Source organism: Theobroma umbraticum, unplaced genomic scaffold (assembly GCF_002168275.2).
Source record: "Theobroma umbraticum cultivar Fairchild unplaced genomic scaffold, ASM216827v3 scaffold_50.0, whole genome shotgun sequence".
Classification (NCBI taxonomy): Eukaryota; Viridiplantae; Streptophyta; class Magnoliopsida; order Malvales; family Malvaceae; genus Theobroma; species Theobroma umbraticum.
Window position 1 is genome coordinate 5,636,011 of NW_018397261.1, and position 21,597 is coordinate 5,657,607.

Below are 21,597 nucleotides of genomic sequence, written 5' to 3' on the forward strand. Positions count from 1 at the left end.
TTTTTTTTTCCTTAAAGTGATAAAGGATTTAGATTTCAAGTTCGAATAAATGAATCTACCAAAACATAAAATTCTCCCTTTTCTTTTTCTTTTGCAAATAAGAGCGGACCCCATTGCTTGTTTTTTTTTAAAAAAAATTAAAATCAAAATCAAAATTAAACTTAATCTAATTATTAAAATAAATAACAATTAAATATTTGATTCATTAATTGATATATAATTTTTTTATCTAAAAACATAAAGTTTAAATCTTTCCTCCTTCAATTATAAATTTAAGTATTATATAATATACTTTTGCTTTTTCTTAAATATTTTTTTCTCATTTTATTCATTTTTTATTGAATGAATTTATTTTGGTAATTATTTTTAAATATATTATAAAAAATTAAAATTTTTTAAAATGAAATATTGAAAAATTTTACAAATTATATAATTATATGATTTAATTCAAAAATAATAATCAAAGTTGAATATATTTGATAAAAAACATATTAGATAAAAGGGAATAATATTTTGGCAATATATAGTATTTGCATTAAGTGATTTTTTAATGGATTTATGAGATTAGTCATTTGAATGAGATATTCTTTGCTGGAATTAAAATGAAAAATAGAAATAAAAAGGACATAGTCAAGAGCTACAGTCTGGAATTGTGCAACCTTGAAGGTAGATTACGGACATTGAAAGGAAAAGAAGTTAAAAAAAGGAGGTCAAGTTGTCAAATGGTCAACCAGAAGACCAGAAACAAGAAATTGTAGGGTGGAACCTTGCCTTACCTACAATGAGATACATAGGAGATATTTATTGATTTATTAATATATATATATATATATATATCTGCACATTCTCATATGCATAGGGAAGACTGGGGCCCAAGATTTTAAGAAGGATTGATTATACCCATCATAGGACCCGTGATGCCACTGTTGGTGATAATTACTTTTGTATACGCTCCTTGGACATAAGTAAGATTTAGGTTTGGTAAAAATAAATTACTCATACACATTCAAGCTTATTAAATTTGTACGACATCAAAATATATACATATTTAAATATATGTATATATATATATATATCCATCTTTTATCTCTTTAATCTAAACTTTCAAATTTAATGTTTTTTGAGTAATTCCGCAGCATGGAAGTTATTATTAATTCCATGATCTTTATTTTGGTGATCTTTGTAACTCCAGGCTTGATCAGCCTGGTCTTTTGAGGCTGAAATGATCCACGGTCACCTTAGAGAAGAACTGCCACAGCCAAGCACCATTTGGAAACAAACAAGGTTGGCACTTGGAAGATTGGAAACTTGATAAGAGTCTATAACATAACCTTTTGAATTTCAGATGGTATAACGGGCACATGAATTAGACACGAATTTAGCTCTCAAACCATAGCATGTCTATTAAATACTATTAGGCAATCACAATTGATAAGTCTCAATGTTCTAGTCGCAAGATGAGCGCAATAAACATTTCCAACAAAGTGATAATGCTATCCTAGATTACAGTTGCTGTAAGGAATCTAAAAATGCAGAGTATGTGTTCAAGTTACCAACCATCCCCACATCCATTAGAAAAAACAGAAGACAAAAGGAAAGAGAAAACCTCTTAACAAGTAACAGGAACTCATTCTTGCTCATCCCCATAGCCTAAGACACTGGATCAGCATTGTGCCACCCCTTGGTGCACGGTGGAATGGTCATGAACTCATCAAATTCCTTTACATGAATGTCACAGCACTTCCACTGCAAAGAGATCATAATGAATAAATGGTGGGAGCAAAAAAAGATAAGCTAACAATGTTATAATCAATAACAACATATCATAATGAAAGAGACAGTATACCCCTCTCATTCGGTCATGGAAAATAGCAGGCCCAGGATGGTAACTGCATGCAGTCTCATGGTTATCTATTTCTTTGAAAACTTTACCACATCCCTTGTTTTTGCACGTCTGAGTCTCGTTTATATCAATTTTCTTCCTTGGTGGAGCAGAAGCCTGAACATCTGCACTGCTCTCACCTGGAGCAGCAGTGGTGGAGTTCAGTTCTTTGGGCTGTGAACCTACAAAACATGCTTCAGCTTAGAAGAAAAATATGATTGTATAGCAACATACTTGAATGAGATTGATAATGTTCTCTACTACAACAAAGAATTAATGACTTCAACTTCTGATGCACAGAATACTCAGATATTTATCACTTGGCACTAGAAAAATGTAGCCTCAAACCTGAACAACATAACCCTGTAAAATTTCTGCATATCTTGTAAACCAGCCATTCACAATATTCAGATTTCTGAAAGAAACGATGGTTAGGACTCAGGACTCCAATAGTTTCTTTTTAGGGCAAGTATTATGTTGCTTTACACACATAAAATGTTGGAAGAATAAACCACACAATATAGAAACAAATTAAAATATTTAATTTAAAAAGAGACCTAAACAAACTTGCCAATCGCTCACAAAATGGCATTGACTCTTCCAACAGATAAGAGAAAGAGGATGTACTGACAGTTATCATCTACCCCACTTGACACATGAGCTTATTACATTGACCAAGAAAAAGGAGTACCTATAAAATAACATCTTAATTCTTTTCCCACTAAGATCATAAGGTGTAATTGTGCTCATTTAAGATCATATAAAGCAAAAAAAAAACTATTTTTTTCTACACGGTAAATCAGACATAAACCACTGATAGTCTAATCATTTGAGTGAGAAAAAGCTAATCATAATACCATGATCCGAGCAAAAGAAACCCTGACAGCACCTACGGCAAGATTCTTTTGATGTTGCGCTGCTTGCAAGAGCAAAAGCAGGAGTAGAAGTTGGATTCTTTGTAATAGCAGCTGGCTTAGTCAAAACTGGTTTCTCAATTGTGTGCTTACCTGTCTTACATCTGCATTATAAAAAAAAAAAACCCTTAAAAGAAACTAATATTGACTAGACACAAATAGATAATAAAAATTATGATGCAGTGAACTTCCTTATCCATGGAGGATGTCAATCATTCAATCTTTTTCTATATTACTTACTCAACAATGGCAGCATGAATCATATAGTTCATGTCCTAAAGGAATCAAGACAGGTACTTACCCAGGAATTTCTAGGAATAAGCTGAAATCATGACTTCTTTTTTTGCAGCAACTCCACTCTTTCATTCCATCATGAAATATAGGCTGAAAAAAAGTCATTTAAGTTCACCTTATCAGCAGAAAATGATGATGCAAATGACATTTTGAAAAGAATAAAAACTACTGTATTTCTTTTCAAAAATTTTCACTTACACCCTGATTGCATGATTTGGTCCACGCAGCGAAACCAAGCCAACATGCAAGACAACAAATAAATTAGCATAATGCACAAGACATAGTAACATTTCCAAACATTATCTTTTAAAAAAATTCAGGACAGGCGCTACAAACTCATTCTTGTCTATGATTAGCGACCATTACAAACTAGGCAAAAAAAGGGATAAACACAAGCTGAAAGTTATCACTCAATGTGGAAAACTAATAGCATTAATTAAAACTATAAGCTTTTGCATGGAATAGCGAAAAAAAAAAGCCTTTTAGTCAAATTTAACAAAACATATCGAATAAAATCCAAGGGATACATTTCTAAAAAGGCAAGGAAGGGAGAGGGATTACACAAACTTGTACAAGTTATAATTTAGAAACCAAAAAGCGCATGATTATAATCATAAAAGGAAAATAGGGACAAAAGGGAGACATTATTTTAACCAAATCTAGGGTTAATTGTAGCTTTATATTCAAGGTACTATGTTCGAACAGTGAAGATAGATGCTGTAGCTATCAGAATCCAAGAACAAACTATGCAAGCAAACAATCAAATTATCTTCGTGTACCCTATCATATCAACTTGTTGCATTTCAAGACTAAATATTGGTTAACAAGAGGTTGAGTGAATGGTCTAATTTTGATTTGAGCGTTTCAATTAAATGGTCAATACGTCATGCTGTTGGATTAAAGTGATGCAACGCACTGAAAATTAGAAATACAACCACAGGCCACCCAAATTTACCGAAAAGAAAACAAGAAAAATATAATAAAGATTTAGAATCGGTAAAGAAGAGGCATACCGAATCGTGGTATGTGCAGGAACCTTCCGGATTATCGTCTTCGATGAACGTAGCATTGCAGCCGATTCGCTGGCACCGAAGCTTAGCAGCCTGCTCTGCCATTTTTCTCTTTTTGGAGATGCCGTTGCTTTTTTTTTTTTTTTACCTTTCTTTATTTAACAACTCAGTGGACTTTCGGGGCGATGAGGAAGTGGAAAGTTTGCAAGGTGGATCTCGATTCTTGAGTTTCTGCTTTGTACCTGGGACGTTTAATTCTCTGCGAAGTGGGGCTCTGGCTCTTCTTTTTCCCATTGTTCTTTCTGGATGCCACGTGGAAACATCCTGACGGTTTATCAAATTGCTTTTTTCTTTTAACCGCCTATAGGAATAATATCAACGGCCTGCAAGCCAAATTACAGTTTCCCGGTGCTTTTCTTTGTAAAGGTAATGTTTATTTTATTTATTTATAATTAATAAAGGTCATTGGCTCAGATGGCATCTGGAAGTAAAACTTCACACGGTTCACACAGTAGAAACAAGGCTTTGTCTCTAAATGATTGAGGTTTTAGGTTTTGAGGACTCAATACAATTAAAATAAAGACAAGAAGAACCCAAAGGAAAAACAAAAGATGGAGAAACCAGAGAACATTTTCTGGTCTGATATGACAAAATCTGTCATCTACAAACATTAACATTGATACAGTTGAATGAATTCTACACCTGAAAAACAGTCCATAGAAGACTAGAACAAATATCCCTATCCTTGGCAGATAAATAAAATAAATGCAGTTTGACTCCAACTTATTCATTCTACAGGTCACTGTGAAGTATAAACTCAATGGCATTTGCTAATACAGCTTAATAAAGATATAGACTTCGATGTAGAATCCAAATATGAAGCTCGGTAAAGGTTCATAAATTTGTCCCAAAAGGAGACATTTTCTTCTGTAAATAATGATCTAGTATAACCCTTTTGCCCCCCAAGAGGCAAGAATACCTGTCAAGCAAGCAATCTTACAGCAGAATTTTGGTATAGGGTTACAACATGACACCAGGAGAAGAATGAACTCGTGATGGCTCAAAATACAAAATCATCTATATACAATATACAAAGAATAATAAAGAATATATTAGTGTACATGAGAACTTTCAGCTGATATGCAGTGGAAGCGACATCGTGCCGTGTGATCAGAAACCCCAACAATAACATCTAAAGCCCTAAATTCTAACACCAGTATAAGCAGACTATGATCATATCGGAAAGTCACAATAATCTGTTATGTGCTTCAATGATGGAAACTTTCTCCTGCAAAACATGAGTATATAAAATAATATAAAAAAATGAGTCTATATTCTTTAAAATGCTTTTCCAGAACTTTAACCTTTAAGCTTATGCATCAACGAATAAAATAATCAAAAAGGAAAATCAAACCACCCACCCAACCTCAACAGAAAGAAAAAAAAGAAAATGAGCACAGGAAACATTCAACTTTAAATTGAAAATGATTGCCATGCCAAGTTACTTCCAGTAAATATCAGAGGGGGTTTCATTTATGCAGTTATGTAAATCTGATTTAAAGCCAAAAACAACTAAAAGGCATTCCAAAATCAAGTACATTAAGACTGCTTTAGCTGGCAAGTACCAGATACTGTTCATGATATTGGTCTACACCTGAAGAGTAGCATGAAAACTTCGGTACACAAAGAGTTGATGGGCATACTTGTATACAGATGTTAAAAGAAAACAAATTTTCATATTCAGTTCCAAAGTTCTATTGATGGAAATATATATGCAAAGGGGGAAGGTAGGTAATTTAGAGGTAGTGAATGATGGTCCATCCTTCATATGCAAAGCTCTGTGTGCAGACATATGAGAATACCATAAACACATAGATAGATAGACAGAGAGAGAGAAAGACCTCATTCTGTGAGCTGTTCTCTGAGGGAAACCATTGTAAAAGGACACCCAAGTTCATCACATTAGGTATCAATTTGAACAAAAGAGGAGTTGTTACCTGCAGAATCAAAATTCGGCACCATTAATGTTGCAGGCTTGCAGCCAAGAAGGGGACGAAGAAATGCATACTATAGAGCTTCAAAGTGTAGTTTCTAGATCAGAGAAACCTACCAGACTAAGAGCAGTTGTTCCAAGGAGAAGAAGATACATCTTTCCCTTCAGCGTCACCCAAATTCAAGTTAATAATTGCAACAAAACAATTGCAATGATGATGAAGTTAAGACATGCTCAAACATATTAAAAATACAAGTTATCAGGAAGCGTCAGAAAAAGAATTTTCTGGAAGGCACAATGGAAGCAGCAAAAGAAATTTATTAAGGAACTCCGTGTGATGATTGAATTGTTAATATAGGGGGCAGCTATTAACTTTTTCAGGTTTTGTGTTCTCTTCTAGCAGGACTCTCCTGCTTTCTTGGATAACAAAATGACAATTATCCAAGAAAACAAGAAATATGTTAATGCTATAAGCACTCATATTACAGAGCCCGAGAAAGAAAACCAGACCAATTCACAGCTTATCGAAGCAGCAGAAAAAGTTACCATCATTCTTTCTTTCTATACATGATCATAACAAGGCTCTCTCATCGGACCTGTCCTTTCCAAATAAATAATCAAAATCCACACTCAAAACCCCCTTTTAGTAGAGTCATATGACATTTCACTCATTGCCCCATATACATTTCAAACTCCCAAGGACAGCAGTTCTAACTTCCAGGCATCCAAGTATAATAAGAAGAGCAGTGAACAATAAATCCATGCACTTGGTTGTTGCTTTCAACTCACAGAAGACCAGATTTTTAGCAACTAATGGCATCCATAGTTAAATTAGCATATCTAGCACAGATTCTCAAGCGATTTAGGCTGTGCATATAACACCAACATATTTATCTTACTTCAATCACAAAATATGTGTAAGTGTTGGTCTACATAACAATCCTAATAGTAGGGAAGCAGACCAGGTAATTTCATGCAATTTAATTTCGTAACAAAAACTAATATGAATATTTTGGTGAGAAATAAGGAGTTCATATATTCAGACCTTCCCACACCAAACAGGATTTTACATTCTTTAACCAGAATATCATCCTGCCATTGGAGACTAATAGGTATAATTGGGCACTCATCACCTGAGGGATTTATGCATATCCGAATGATTTTTTTTTTTTTGCTTAGAATTATGATACATTATTTTGAAATACTTTGAGACCGCTTCTAAGGGTATGACATAAGAAGAAAAATCCAAAGATAACTACGGAGATCAATCATCAAGAAAGAAGAAAAAACTTTATTGTAGACATGAAAAGACATAAACGTGCACATTTTTTGGGAGCACTGAGAGAGAGATAGGTACCTCAACAAGGTGAAGATTTGAGGCACGACTTAAAAGAACAAAAGCAAATTCTCCAATTTGAGCAAGCAACACTCCAACCTATATCATAGAAGTACCAATTGCAAAGGATGCACAAATTATGCAATGAAAACAAGATGTTCTTTGTGCATAGGAGTGAGCAAACAAACTTACATGGAAAGATGTCCTAAAACTATATCCAAAAGCCTTGGTGACCACAGCAGCAACAGCTGTCTTAACAACAATAACTAGAATAACAGCTGCTAGCAATATATCCACATGGTTCCAGAGAAAATGAACATGTATGAGCATCCCAATTCCAGAAAGGAAGAGAGCTGCAAATAGATTGCGTATTGGTTCCACCTACAAATTGCGCAAAGCATCACATCCAGAAAAGTACTAATTTCATCATTCCTATGAGAATAGAAACAAGACTCATGATAAAGAGAATCTTGCATACAACAAAGAAATGCATCCACTTCAGCACTTAGCCTATTTCAGACTCAATTTCATAAAAAACTGCATAGCTTATCCAATGTCCATAAACACGTGAACCACTAGAATAAATTTAAAGATGAATAAAGTATGAACCCTCGACTCAAAATACTATAAACCATTTGCATTTTAGATGTTCATTCATGTCTCTATTGACTAAAAATTCATGACCTAAAACAGACTATATAAGAAAAGTAAAACAAGCGAAGCTTTAAAAACTTTTAAGAGACTAATTGAAAAATGAAATAGCATTAAATCCTTTCAGGCAAAGCTAAAAATATAAGATTAATGATATGGGTAAGGGCCCTATTAATAGCCAGTGATTACCTGGTCTAAAGTGTGCTGTGCAAAGTCAGTAGTAGATATCATAACTCCAGCTACAAATGAACCCAACTCAAGGCTGAGACCCAGCTTATCACTGCACTGTGAAGATTACAGAAGTTCAAAAGCATTAAAAAGGTGATGGGGAAATTTTACATGCAGCAATATAGCATTTGTAATCACGGAAAGCAGAACACTCACCCAAGCAGACAATAAGCAGAAAGCCACAGCGGCAAGCTGATAAAGTTCATTTGTCTGGATCACAAAATGAACTAACATGTTAAAAACTATTTAGAAAGTTACAGAAAGAAAAGGTGCGTTAAGAACTTACTTGAGATGATATCTGTATCATTAACTTTAGGAAGCGAGGAACAAATGACCAAGACAATACAGATGCAACAGTGAGATATATCGATAATACCAGCATCCTGACATTGATCATCAGCAAGTGTCAGATTCTTAAGCTCCACTTATGTGAAGTCAACCACCAACAACAGATCAACGCTACTTTTCAGAAGAAGGGAAATAAAAGGAAGGATCACAATAAGAAATTCAGGATAGAAGTCAAAAACAAATCAAACTTACAACTTTCCCACTGAAATCATTCCATGTAGTAGGCCACTGCTACCACCCAAAACCGGGAGCAAAGCAAATAACAAACCAACAGCACAATCCTGAAATCACCAGAGCTTAGGGAATGAATGGATATGCAGCAATAAAATCAAGTTTCTGAATCCAAATTGTAATTAAATTGTTGATAGGTCATCACTTCTCTTTAACCTGAAAAATTAGAGTCCCAATAGTAACTTGACCATGAAGAACATTAGTGCTATTCCGTTCTACTAAAAACTTCACAACCTGGTAAAAAATATAAGGAAAGCATGGGTGACAATTCGACGCATCAAGTAGCACCCAAGAATAAAAGAAAAATACTAGCATTGTAAAATAGTATAGAAAAGTACAACTGCAGTTGATGACATTGAGAGGAAGGAGCCAACAAATACACCCTCAGACAATTTTGCTCCACATAACTGCAAGATTGACAGATGTCTAAATTCAGTGTCTATCTAACAGGTGTTCTCAATTGGAAACATAGCCAAAGTACTTGCAACACCATACCACCGCAATTATGCCACATAAGCACATAAATATCACAATCTGAAGTAGACCTCCAAGAACAGCAACTGGCCCCACAACTTTCAACTGCAGCAAGAATTGGTTGAGACAGCTTTCTTAAAATAAAATACAAAAATTTTTAAGCAAACTAACAAATAAGAACTCGCTAAAGCCGAAAGTATCCTACCTTTGCCAAAGAAAACTCTAACCCAAGAGCAAAAAGAAGAAAGATAACACCAAACTGTGCAACAGTTTCAACCTACAAAAGGAGAAAAGAAAAAGAACATAGCACCAAAATAATAACATGGAAGACAATATCACACTGATCACAAATTTCTGCAAGAAGGCATCAACGAATGAATTTTCAAATGATATAGTTTAGGCATTATTAGTTGCTATCAGCTGAAAAGTTTCAATGTATAAATGTATAGAAAATAAATAACATTTTCAGGATATAAATTTCAAATGCAAGTCTCAGAAATTATTAACAAAGAAAAAAATGATCTCACAAAACATCTTTGAAAGATGACTCATAAAGCATGTTTCCCCTCCATGGTACCATTAGTGAGGCTATCTCAATAGTAGACAATAGCATATGCTCAAGCATTGAGGCATGTGATTGTCTGATTTTAAGAAACAACAATCTCAAGCTATTGATTGCAACCTACCTGTACCATTTCGCTAATGAATTTCAAACCCCCTGGTCCGATAAGTGAACCCGCAAGAAGATAGCCCACAATAACCTATCACATGTATACATTAAGGAAAAGTAAAGAAATGCAACTTCTGTGAGATAGCTGCATATCAAACTCAAAGATTTTGCAAATGAATATTAAATGCTAAGTGAAATAAATGCTAATTGTAGAGATACAAACCGGTTGCCCCAAACATGAAAAGATTATACCACCAATGGCAGCAGAGACTATGACAACCACCAGATCTGAAATCAATCTGCATAAGGGTAACACAATATAATACAGCATCTTTTTATTAGATAATTAAACAATTTATTAAAGCATAAATCTCTAGTAGTATATTATAAACAAAATCAAAACTCAATGGCAAGTTCTAAAGGTAAGCCAAAAATAGTTTTCAATAATTATCTATCACAATGCCACCAACTTGTTATAAAATAAAAACCATATACTAGATCAGGAGAATGTGAGGATACAGGAGATCAAGATGCTAACCTCAAATCGACTTGGAGTACCGGATACTTGGATTTTTTATTTGACATTACAAACACATTATCCTAACATCGAGTAAGAAAGGCAAATTAGAAGGGATTAAATTAAAATAAAAACAATCTAGATAAAACTGTGTTATAAATCCTCTTATACACATAAGCGAAAAAGCTAACATATGGACAACCTTTTTGTCAATCAAAGTTGTTGTCTCATCTGAATCTTCATTTTCTAGGGAAAATACATCTTGAATCTGGAATGATCTTGTGCCACTATTGAAAATTTAATATGTGGAAAAAATTGTCAAGTCATAAAAATAAAAAGTATTATTCAGATGTTTATTGCCCAAAAAAGAACTGCACTCCCATACTTTGCCTCTTGAGTATCATTTCTCTTTGTCTTCTCATGAGTGATTTTAGCCACAGTCTCCAGCACAGCCTGAAAAACATAACCAGGAAGCATCTTTAAGACAGACAACAAAAATGAACAACTGCACATAAAGCACGTGGATTACTTGGGAAAGAAGGTAATGAAGAGCATGTCCAAACCCAAACTTTACTCAATAATTATAGAAACCCCAATAACTAGCCAATACATTAACCAATATTTGGCTATCATTAATTAAGAATACACATAACCCAAGATCCCTCACAAGATTGCTTAATTTATCCCTTAAAATTTAGAGGCCCACTACAGTTTGGAAAAATATTTGAAGAGAACAAATGTAGCAGACTCATTTACCTGAGCTCGAGCCAAAACAATAAATTTAGCAAAAATAAAAAAGAAGAAAAAGACAAGGGTGGGTGGTAGAGGGAATGATGTTCGCAAAGAAGACTGAAACTACAGAGGAAACATTACAGTCCAGTTTCCTTATCATCAAAACAATGAAAAAGGTTTCACCGAGGAGCAATGGGCTTCAAAGGAGAACCAAACCTACTTGCTGATCGGCTACACTAGTGTTGAAACTGCTTGCATCAGATCCTAACAAAAGTAAAAAACCAAAAAGAATATCAGCCAGAAAGCATTTAAAGAACCAATGAAGGCCCAATCAGTAAATGCAAAATTTACATCATGCAGAGAACTAGAGGACCTCGTAGAAAGATTGCATGTAGAAAAGGAAATGAAAACTCTAATTTGCTTAAGTAAAGCAATACAAGTCAAAGCTACAAGAATATGATAAAAATGAGAGTGTATGGCGATTTTTTTTTTTTGAAGATTTTATTTACCTAACATTTTTTTTCATAGCTAGTCCATCATTATTTTTTTTTAAAAAAAAAGAACTAATAGTTCAATTTACTTTTATGAAAACTTTATTTTAACTTCTGATAGATGATCGTTTTTACTGATAGTTTAAACTTCAAACTGAGCCTGCATTTTTATGGTCATTTGATGAAATTGCAAGACCTACCGGCATAGATATCAAGATCCAACAGTTTGTTTGTTTCTTTTTGTTTTTTCTCTCTTTCGTGAGTTTTCTCGACATCTTAAAGGATTCAAACATTTAAAAGAATAACTATAAGAAGAAAAGAAGTAAAAAGGCTGACCTTCGGACTGATCATTTTCGGGGAACTCTTTGTCAAGAACCCGATCGAACATTTTGGCTATACTCTCTTCCCCGGTATCCGACGCCGACGAATTCACCAGGTTACCGTAAAACCTTTCCCGGATTTCCTCATCAGATCTCGCGGATACGCATATCCTCGCGCACAACAATATAATCACCAAACAGTACGCGCATCCAAACACTCCACGTCTTGCGGAGAGGATCGTCATCGATTCCGTGAATCTCCCTCTCTCTCTCTCTCTCTCTCCCCCTTTTTCTTCTTCTTTCTTTAAAGTATTTGAAACAAATTTTGCACAGAAAGAAAAGAGTAAGGGGGGTAATGTGTGTAGAGATATTCGGTTAAACTGGAAATCTGGATCGAAAAAGGGAGGTTTATAGACGTAGCTTGGGTTCGTTAATTGAGATTTTAACTGTCCAGGCGGGATCATACATGTGACGATAGCAGGTCGCGTGATATTAAAGAAAATCTTTTTAAAAAAAAAATAAAGAAAATGCTTAACATTATTATAAGGGAATTCAGATGGACAAATCTTTCCTTCACCATTTCAAAAGTTGGAAACTTCTTTGGTTAAAGTCAATTTATGATTTATTATTGATGTATGTGTTTCCGTTGTTAGATTTGGACTTTTATGCAACGAGTTAAATTTATAAACTATATATTATTATTATTATTATTGCAGTAATTAGTTAACTAGTCAACTAATAATATTGCATTCTAATTGTATCATTAAATTATTGAATTTGTACTATTATCTTAACAATTATATGTTAAATTTAAAGTATTATTTTGCACACTACTTCAAATCAAAAATAATGTTTACAATTTTATCATGCATTCATTAAATTAAATATTTTAACTCTATTGTTTCACATATATATTTTTTAACTTTATATGTTTTAAAGAATCTAATTTTATAATTGTAAATACTAGTTTTCTGATGACAATTAACTAAATATTTGATTAATTTGTTTTGAGAGAATGTGTAACTCGAGTTCTTAAACTTTAGTAGTGACTCATTTATTATTTTTTATCATCAATGATTAATGTTTTTATTTTGTGTGACCTTTTAACAAGCTACTCCCATAAATGTAACCTCGCTGATAACAAATTATTACTATTTGCTGCCAAACCAACAGTTTATTACTTTAATAACAAATTTACTCAAAAGTTATTTTTACAGTATTAACAAAAGAATTATGCTTTTAATGGTTGGCAAAAATGATCTTTCCGTGTCAATATCACAGGAATAACTAAAATCAAAATCGGGTTTTAGGTATTGCAAAAAATAAAAAATAAAAAACTCTTTTCTATATTTTCTCCTTGAAAGAATTGACTTGCTGATAGCCTCTCGTTAAATTGGTTTCGTGACGGTGTATTCTTCCCCGTTTTTGTTTCACAGTATGTTTAGATTATGGTTGGTGCGTTACATCGTTAGGTATGGGCCATGGCTTACTGCTAATTTCTCCAACCAGCAGAGTGCGCAGATGCTGAATAATGCAGATTTGAGGGGTGCTTTTACTCCCACTTCCTAGGGATATCTTAAACGTAAATAACTATTTATCATGGACAGCCATTAGCATGATTATTATCGATGGAAATGGTTAGCCTCGAGGCCTATCTTAGGCCTCCATGACCTCACTTTCGAATATAGATCATCAGGGCCGGGCCCTTATCTGGGCTCAAGATGCATCTATCCGTCACAAAGAACTGACGAAAGTCAACAAGGCCCAATTACCCCCAGTCACCATGTTTCATGGGGCCACACAGTTTTATATGACCAGATTTTTCTCTACTGTTATTTTTACCAAAAATGCAAGGAAAGAGTTTGTCTCTACTGTTTTTTCATCGCAGCATTAGTACATCGTGTTATCATCCTGTATTTCTTTTATATGGTTTAGGGTAACATATAAATACAGAAAAAAGAAAACTAAATATAGTTTTAACGCCTTAGTGCAGACAAAATTTATTGAAAAGAAACAACTTAAACCAGGCAATTCCCCTTTTTAGTCAGAAGAACTAGGCAAAGTTTCAATGCCAGAAACAATCGGTACCAAGAAAGGGATGCAAGGAGCAATAGGTAGAATGTTTAATCCGTACAAAATGACGTGTCACTAGTTGCATTCACAACATTGATAGAGAGCATGTTCTCCACAAGTTCGTCGCCTACTTTTTGGATCCTAAAGATAAACCGACCCTTGCCATCTAAAGGCAGAGAAGACACAGACACAAACAGCAAAATTGTCAACAATCCAACTCAACTCTCAGACTATCTCTTTCAATGGCGTCCACTATGAGCACATACGTTGCTGGCTTCTGCCAAAACTTATCATCGACTGCAGGGCCCAAGCGAAGCCCTGGTGTTGGTGTTGTTACCATTAATGCAAGGCCTAACCGCTCAGCGGCTGTGGTGGTCAGGGCAGAGGGTCAAACCATAAACCCAGAAATAAGGAAGACGGAAGAGAAGGTGGTCGACTCTGTTGTGGTCACCGAGCTTTCCAAACCTCTTACTGCTTACTGCAGGTTGGTTCTATCTTTTTTTTTCTATTTCTTATCCAAATACTCATTTTATATGTGGCTGAATTTATATTATAAAGGCTTAATTATTTGGTTTTGTGTTGCACAACATGTAGGTGTTGGAGGTCAGGGACTTTCCCTCTATGCGATGGAAGCCATGTAAAGCACAACAAGGCTACAGGTGACAATGTTGGGCCTTTGCTCTTGAAGAAGCAGTAACAATTTATAATTGGCTTGTCTATCATGTTTTGGTTTCCCGTGTTAATTTTGATTACTAAAGACCTCTCTAGGGGAACGTTGTTTGTGTTGCTTGGTTTTTGATTGGGTTGAGCTCTCTGGTTTGATATTGCTTGCTTTGTCCCTCGATCATGTTTTCATACATGCCATACTCAATGCAACGCTCCAAACATGTAGCAATACGAACACAATTAAGGGATTATGTTAAAGGAGTACATTAACACAATTAAGGCTTTCAGAAAAGAGAATCGTTTTTGATTCTTGAATGACTTATTGTGAAAGGGATGATTGAACTTTGCAGTCAATCACCAACTACACAAGACCCCTCCTCCCCCCACTCGGTTACCTGGTATTGCCCCACTAGAAGGAAACAGTCATGGATTGGGTCTCCTTATTATCCTTAGATTCAAGGTCTGTATCTAAATGGGCTTACTGATAAAGGGGTGCTAGTTCCTCTACCCACTTTTAATTTGAGGTTCGAAACATGATTGTTGTGATGTGAACTATTTGCATGACCCAGGCTTTTGGCCCAATGGTCACCCTAGAACTAGAAGTGGTTTTACCTTTCCCCCAATAAAACATGAATAGTATCTCATATCTCATTAACTTCTTATGACATCATCAACTCCACTCTCTTATGTCATTGTACTCAAATCAGAACCATATTTTCAATAAATTCTATAAAAATGCTCTTTTTATAATATAGATGCTAGATTGCTGACTCTTAATTACTTTTAATTATATGCACATAATTCGATAAAATATTTTATAAAGAACGTTCCAATAAAAACTTCAAGTACAGTTTTATATATATGAAGATTGAACTAAATCTTACGCAAGTTAACATTAACTTTCTTTGATTAAGCCTAGGGGTTGAGGAAAAAGGTTAATGAAATATTTATTCAAAATTTATAACATAAGGTGAGCTTAAAACCGTTTCAAATAAGATTCACCAAAGGAGCTAAAATACAGGACAGTGGAAGCTTTGGTTGCGGCCTTTATATCACCAGAGGTCAGCAGATCAAGCTGTAAAGTTTTTATGCTTGTTTAAAACTTTAAGAATTTGACCCTTTTTTTTAAATATATTTAACGAAGGAAAAAAATATTTGACTTGTTCTAATTTTAATATTTTCTTCCATGTCCACGTGCCATTGGAGAAATAGGGTTGATGTTGGTTTGATTTATATTCAATTATTAACAACATAGGTCACTGGAATTAATGCAGTTCACGTTGGGCTGGTTAATGAGAGTAAACATAAAATGATGGATCCGCCTTCTTATCAATATTCTAATCCTTAGAATAAGCTGCCGTCTATGGGATCAAATTGAACACCTTTGAACTTGAAGCAAAGAAAAACAAAAAACAATTGACAACTTTGAAGTATCCAAAAAGGCAATAGGGCAGGCAACCCCCCTTTTCTGGTTGAGTACACGGGTGATATCAGTTCCAATTTCCAACCAAAATAAATAACTCTAAAATTGGTTCAATAAATGCTAAAATCAATTCAACAAACTCTAAAATCGATTCACAAAACCATTATACTAATTTAATAAACCCTTAAATCGATTCAACAAACCTTAAAACCAATTCGACAAAACTTAAAATCGATTCAAAAAGCTCTCAATCAGATTCATAAAATCTTAAAATTAATTTAAAAAACCCTTGAACCAATTGACTCTATTTTCTTCCAAAAATGGTTTAGTGAACTTTTAAACTGGTTCCGTTTCCTATGCCTTTGAGCGTGAATCTTGTTCCATTTTCCTTTAAAGAAAAAAAACAAAAAAAAAACAGGACAGAAACCGCCCTTCATGAAAGATAAAGTTTATATAAAAGCGTCCAAAAAAATAAAGGTAAAGTGATGTTCAAATTAAAATACGACAATGTAACATCATTGAACAAAAAAAAGGCACGAAAGAACCCATGATAACTAAAGCCAACGGCTTAATGGGTATTAAACAGTCAAAAGGAGCGACGGGCGGGCATTTTATTTCCAAAAAGCATGTGCCATTAGTCCCAAGAAACAACCCACAATTTTCTTAAGACCCCACCACCCGTTTATCCCAAAATCAAGCCTAGGATTAGGAATCTATAATTCTATGTATCCGACTAATGACCCGTTTGGCTTTGCATTTTCAATGTCAAAAATTATTTTTGTCCCACATGCAATATTAATTGCATATTGATTTGGATCAAAAAGTATTCTTCATTGTATTTTTTAGTTAAATTGTTTTTGGGTTCGTCAAAAGTACTTTCAAGTATTAAATAATAAAATATTTTATTTATTTTTTAATAAAAAATTATCTTTTAAATCATTCAAATTTAATTTAAAATAAAATTTTAGTGCATTACAGAAAAAATAGAAAAAATATTTTTACTTTGAAATAATTTTAATTTTAAAGAGTTCCAAAAAAAAATTTTTGTGTACATTTTAAAATTTAATTTCACAATAATTTATTTTTGATGCATCCTAACAATAATAGCTTAAAATATATAAAAAAATGAATCATTTTTTATTTTTTAACCTCATGTTATTTTTAAACATTTTTACTCTTCACAACATTTCTTTCCATAACAATGTCAAACATTAAAAAATCTCAAATGACACTTTTACATAGCATTTTTTTACATACGTTACACAAATACAATTGTTAGAAAAGATTATAAAAAATAAGGAATATAAAATAAAAATAGTAAAAACAATAAAAAAAAGTTTAAGGTGTAGTATCACTGTCCAAGAATAATTTCTATCCTTTCAGAGTATGAAACTCGATGTAAAATAACTGTAGCAATTCTCCTCCAGAATTCAACAGATCCTTCCTTAGTAGATTGCACAAACTATTAAGGGATGATAGGAACAACAAAAATAAAGAAAGAACCCAGCTGTTGAAGAAAGGAAATGGAGAAGATAAGCAAAGAAAGCTCAGAAGATGAAAGACTTTGATGTGTGTTGAGAGTGAAAGTGTGAGACTGTATTTATAGGCATGAAGTGAGATGAACGTTGCAGCAAATTAGATGAACGTTGAACCAGATTAGAGAGTTAAGAAAAAGACTCAAGGAGTTAAAGAAAAACCTGGTCAGCTTGTATACTGAGTCAGGTATCCGTTGTAAAACTTAGACAGATAAACATTGGAGCTAAACCAGCTCAAAAGATGAAAGACTTTGGTGTGTGTCGAGAGTGAAGATGTGAGGCTGTATTTATGGGTATGAAGTGAGGTGAACATTGCAGCAAATAAGATGAACGTTAAACCAGATTAGAGAGTTGAGAAAAAAACTCAAGCAGTTAAAGAAAAACCTGGTCAGCTTGTATACTAAGTCAAGTATCCGTTGTAAAACTTAGTCAGATAAACATTGGAGCTAAGCCAAGTAAGCTAGGTAGAATTTGAGTATGATTCAATCAAGGCTGAAAACTTAAAAAAATTAAAGCCAAGGTATAAAAGTTCACTTGGCACACCCACATGTATATACGCGCACAAGATAAAAATATGAAAATTTTCAAAGTCTGGCACAATCTTATATGCGAACGAACCCACTCCGTTTTCCTTACTTACAAAAAGCCCATAATGTGTTTTTATATATAAGGCATTCACCTTTTATGTATCTTGACAATATGAGATGTTTGAACTTTATAAATATACTATTTTCCAACAACATTTCCCTACCAAAGTGATTTTAGATTTTCTTAAACTTTTCAAAAAGTCCACAAAATAAAAATTGAATCTCGAAGAAAAACAAAGGAATTTTGAATATGTTTATTCTCTAAAGAAGTTGAATTTTTGTATTCAAAAATAGACCATAACAGAAAATTAATCAATAAATGAATTTCTACACCCTTTCTATATTTTTTCTTCATTGCCAAATTAAAAATATTTGGAGGATTACTGTATGTATACCCATAAAATTTTATGGTATACACATGACTAAAGTAAAACTTTCTTGTGTGCATTCAATCCAACATGTTCCAAGTTTTGGTGCGTTGAATTATTTAACCCCACACTTACATCTTCATTTATTATATACACATATATACATATTACGTGGTACTTGATAGATCATCCATTAATTCTTTGCCTACAATAAACAAAACATGTGAAGATTCTTCACTTGCTCCTCCTCTTGCAGCGTCGTCAATGTTCCTGCCTAGACAACGACCCGGCATCGTCTAAACTCCCATGGGTCAATTCTGTTTTATACATCTACACTGGCTTAAGCCTAAGTCACGACAATTCTTCAATATTTCAGCATATTAAAAGTTATAATAATGCCAATGTTACCTTTAACGGTCAAAAAGATACTTAAAGAATGAGAGAAGAAGAAGAAGAAGTCTTGCATTATTTAACTTAGGGTGAAAAATTCCTCTTTGTACTTTTGATATCAAAGACTAATTCATGCACCATACTTATCAAATTCATGACCAGACTTTTTCTTTGGCAATAACATTGAAGGAAAAATTCTTTTCTTGGGCTCCTCTGCCCACATGCCATTTAGGTTTCTCTTGTCGGTGGATCAAACTTCATTATGCCCTTGTTTTGTGTGTGTGTATATGTGGAATGAAAGCATTTTTTTAGTAAGATGATACGTGTTTTTGATGATCAAGTTTCCTCAAAAACCTTTAATTGCTGTCGAAGCATCACAAAGATCTAACCGTCAAGCTTATGAAACTGGGATGCTATGTATCTTCACATAAAAGCTTGTTGCTTGTTGCTTTTTTCATCATTTATGTAATTGGAATGATTCCTTCATTCTCAAATGATTTTGCTAGTCTTGCTGGTTTCTACACTAAAAGACTTGTCAAATATACACCAAAATGCACAAAATTATTGTTATTCTCAGATAATGTAATACCAAGGCCAAACGAGTCAATTTCCTTATCAATACCACGCAAGGCTATATGAATCATGAAGCTTCATCATGTGCAAACACCAAGACCCTTCAAGTCATTTTTGATGATACACATCGTGGGGCTCAACTTGGAGCCCTTTCACCATTTATATTCTGCCAAGTGTCCAATTACTAGACAATTTGTCGCCGTTCTAAGTGCTCTCACCCAATAATTTCTCTTTACTTTGCCTCACAAAATTCCAAAAACAAATTTGTCGCCATTGCTTGAATATTAGGGGGTCCCTTCGTTCTCTAAGGACCCATCTCAGAGTGTGCCACGTACGTCCCTACAGCTAGCCACAGCTGCACCGGATCCCACCTCCCACTCGCCAGCTTAATGAATTTGTAATTGGACTTGAAGCCCGCTTAAGGTGTTTTAAAACCATTAGATTAATGGTTAAAACGATCTCGTTCGCGCCTATCAACGACGGAATCTAACAGGTGTCAAGGTTTTTGTTAGATCCCACCGTTGGATCTCCACGCGGCGAAGTTTAAGTCATGACTCAACTCTTGGAGCTTAGATTTTTTGTGTTTCGTCATCATAATAACTCTGGAACGCTGAAGTATTTGGAAATTATGAGTTGAAAATTGTATACCACAAAAAAATTCGAGCATACGTTACTACTCAAATGAAAAAAGGTCTTTTTACTTGGAAATAATTTTTTTTAAATATTGCTGATTTAAATAGTATTCAACGTTTAACAGGTTGCACACTTAAAATGCTCAATAATCTTAAAAGTGAGCTAAAATTATAAAGATTGAATAAAGAGTAACAACTTTTAATGTTCAACAATTAGTAATTACATTTTTTATTTTGTCTCAAAAAAAATTACGTTTTTTATTTAATATAGATTTTAGTAACTAATTTTTATGCTATTCATTTTTTTCATCGAATTCTGTACAAGCTGGTATCAATGTAAATTTTTAACTCAAGTAACTAAAAACTTCCCCTGCCGTCATGGATTTTACATTTTTACTTGCCTTTAGCTCATTATGGTACAGTACTGTCTTTTTTTTCCTGAAGCGGAAAAAAGAACAGAAAGAGAAACGCTTATAAGTTAATTTACAGCCAGGTGTCAGTCAGTGCAGGCTCCAGACTCTGTCGGTTGCCCCGGCAGCCGGTGACGCGAAGCCACCTGCCTGTTTTTTTCCCCGCTACCATTTTAGCCTTGAATGTCCCGTATACAAATACCACGTCCTTGATGGTCTCGAGGACTTGAACTATTACCAAAAAGAAGGAAGTAATAAAACTGCAGCCCCACTTGGCCACTTTACACGCTCCATGCTCTGAAACCATAGACCGTCCGACACCGGTCCTCACTCGCACCAGTTTTTCCGGTCGGTCATTTCCGCCTAAACCTCAGAAAAAGCTGCTCCCAAAGAGATCTTGATGCTTCCAATATCAATCTCAAAATCCCCTTGTTTTCCCAACTCCAGCACCCCCATACCCTCCCCTAAAAAACCCCAAACTCCCGAACCCAGTTCAATCGAACGCAAAAACTCCTCCAACTCTCTCCATTTGCAGCCTTATCCCTTTCTACCCTGCCATCACCGCTTATGGCTACTCTTTTTCATCATCTCACTCCAGATAATCCTCCTGCTCATGGCTCGCGCCCTCCCTCTCTCCCATCGCCGAACCCATTTCCCGTCCCCTTTATCCGCCGATCAGCACCTCCTCCAAAATTCGGCTAACATTTCATCAACCCTTTCCTCTTCCTCCCACCACCTACAAGCCGCCGACATATCGATTTCGTCCACTGTTTCACAATCCGACCAGTGTTCTTCGGGCCGTATATTCGTCTACAACTTGCCGGCTGTTTTCAACAAAGAGTTGTTAGA

The 21,597-nt window shown here is 34.4% G+C and overlaps 3 protein-coding genes and 1 pseudogene across 3 annotated transcripts; 2 read left to right on the forward strand and 2 right to left on the reverse strand.

Moving 5' to 3' along the window:
• Positions 1-1,377: 1,377 nt before the first annotated feature.
• Positions 1,378-4,356, reverse strand: PBS2 (cysteine and histidine-rich domain-containing protein RAR1). The gene is made up of 6 exons (XM_021429871.2): positions 4,104-4,356; positions 3,289-3,291; positions 3,098-3,180; positions 2,740-2,900; positions 1,847-2,064; positions 1,378-1,746 (listed from the first exon to the last, which is right to left on the reverse strand). Exons 1-6 carry the CDS (start codon positions 4,203-4,205, stop codon positions 1,651-1,653), a joined length of 663 nt encoding a protein of 220 aa, XP_021285546.1. The 5' UTR covers positions 4,206-4,356; the 3' UTR covers positions 1,378-1,650.
• A 389-nt stretch (positions 4,357-4,745) lies between these two features.
• On the reverse strand, positions 4,746-12,594 carry KEA5 (K+ efflux antiporter 5). The gene is made up of 20 exons (XM_021429869.2): positions 12,108-12,594; positions 11,501-11,544; positions 10,934-11,001; positions 10,751-10,835; positions 10,570-10,631; positions 10,255-10,330; positions 10,048-10,122; positions 9,567-9,638; positions 9,383-9,466; positions 9,226-9,294; positions 9,044-9,121; positions 8,849-8,937; positions 8,595-8,691; positions 8,465-8,518; positions 8,270-8,365; positions 7,622-7,810; positions 7,451-7,528; positions 6,211-6,255; positions 6,002-6,097; positions 4,746-5,388 (listed from the first exon to the last, which is right to left on the reverse strand). The coding sequence occupies exons 1-20, from the start codon at positions 12,553-12,555 to the stop codon at positions 5,347-5,349; spliced, it is 1,947 nt and encodes a 648-aa protein (XP_021285544.1). The 5' UTR covers positions 12,556-12,594; the 3' UTR covers positions 4,746-5,346.
• Positions 12,595-14,289: 1,695 nt separating this feature from the next.
• NEET (2 iron, 2 sulfur cluster binding protein) lies at positions 14,290-14,990 on the forward strand. Its single transcript, XM_021431143.1, has 2 exons — positions 14,290-14,648; positions 14,759-14,990. Exons 1-2 carry the CDS (start codon positions 14,407-14,409, stop codon positions 14,859-14,861), a joined length of 345 nt encoding a protein of 114 aa, XP_021286818.1. The 5' UTR covers positions 14,290-14,406; the 3' UTR covers positions 14,862-14,990.
• Positions 14,991-20,945: 5,955 nt separating this feature from the next.
• LOC110418020 (xyloglucan galactosyltransferase XLT2 pseudogene) overlaps positions 20,946-21,597 on the forward strand; it is a 2,122-nt pseudogene continuing 1,470 nt past the window's right edge.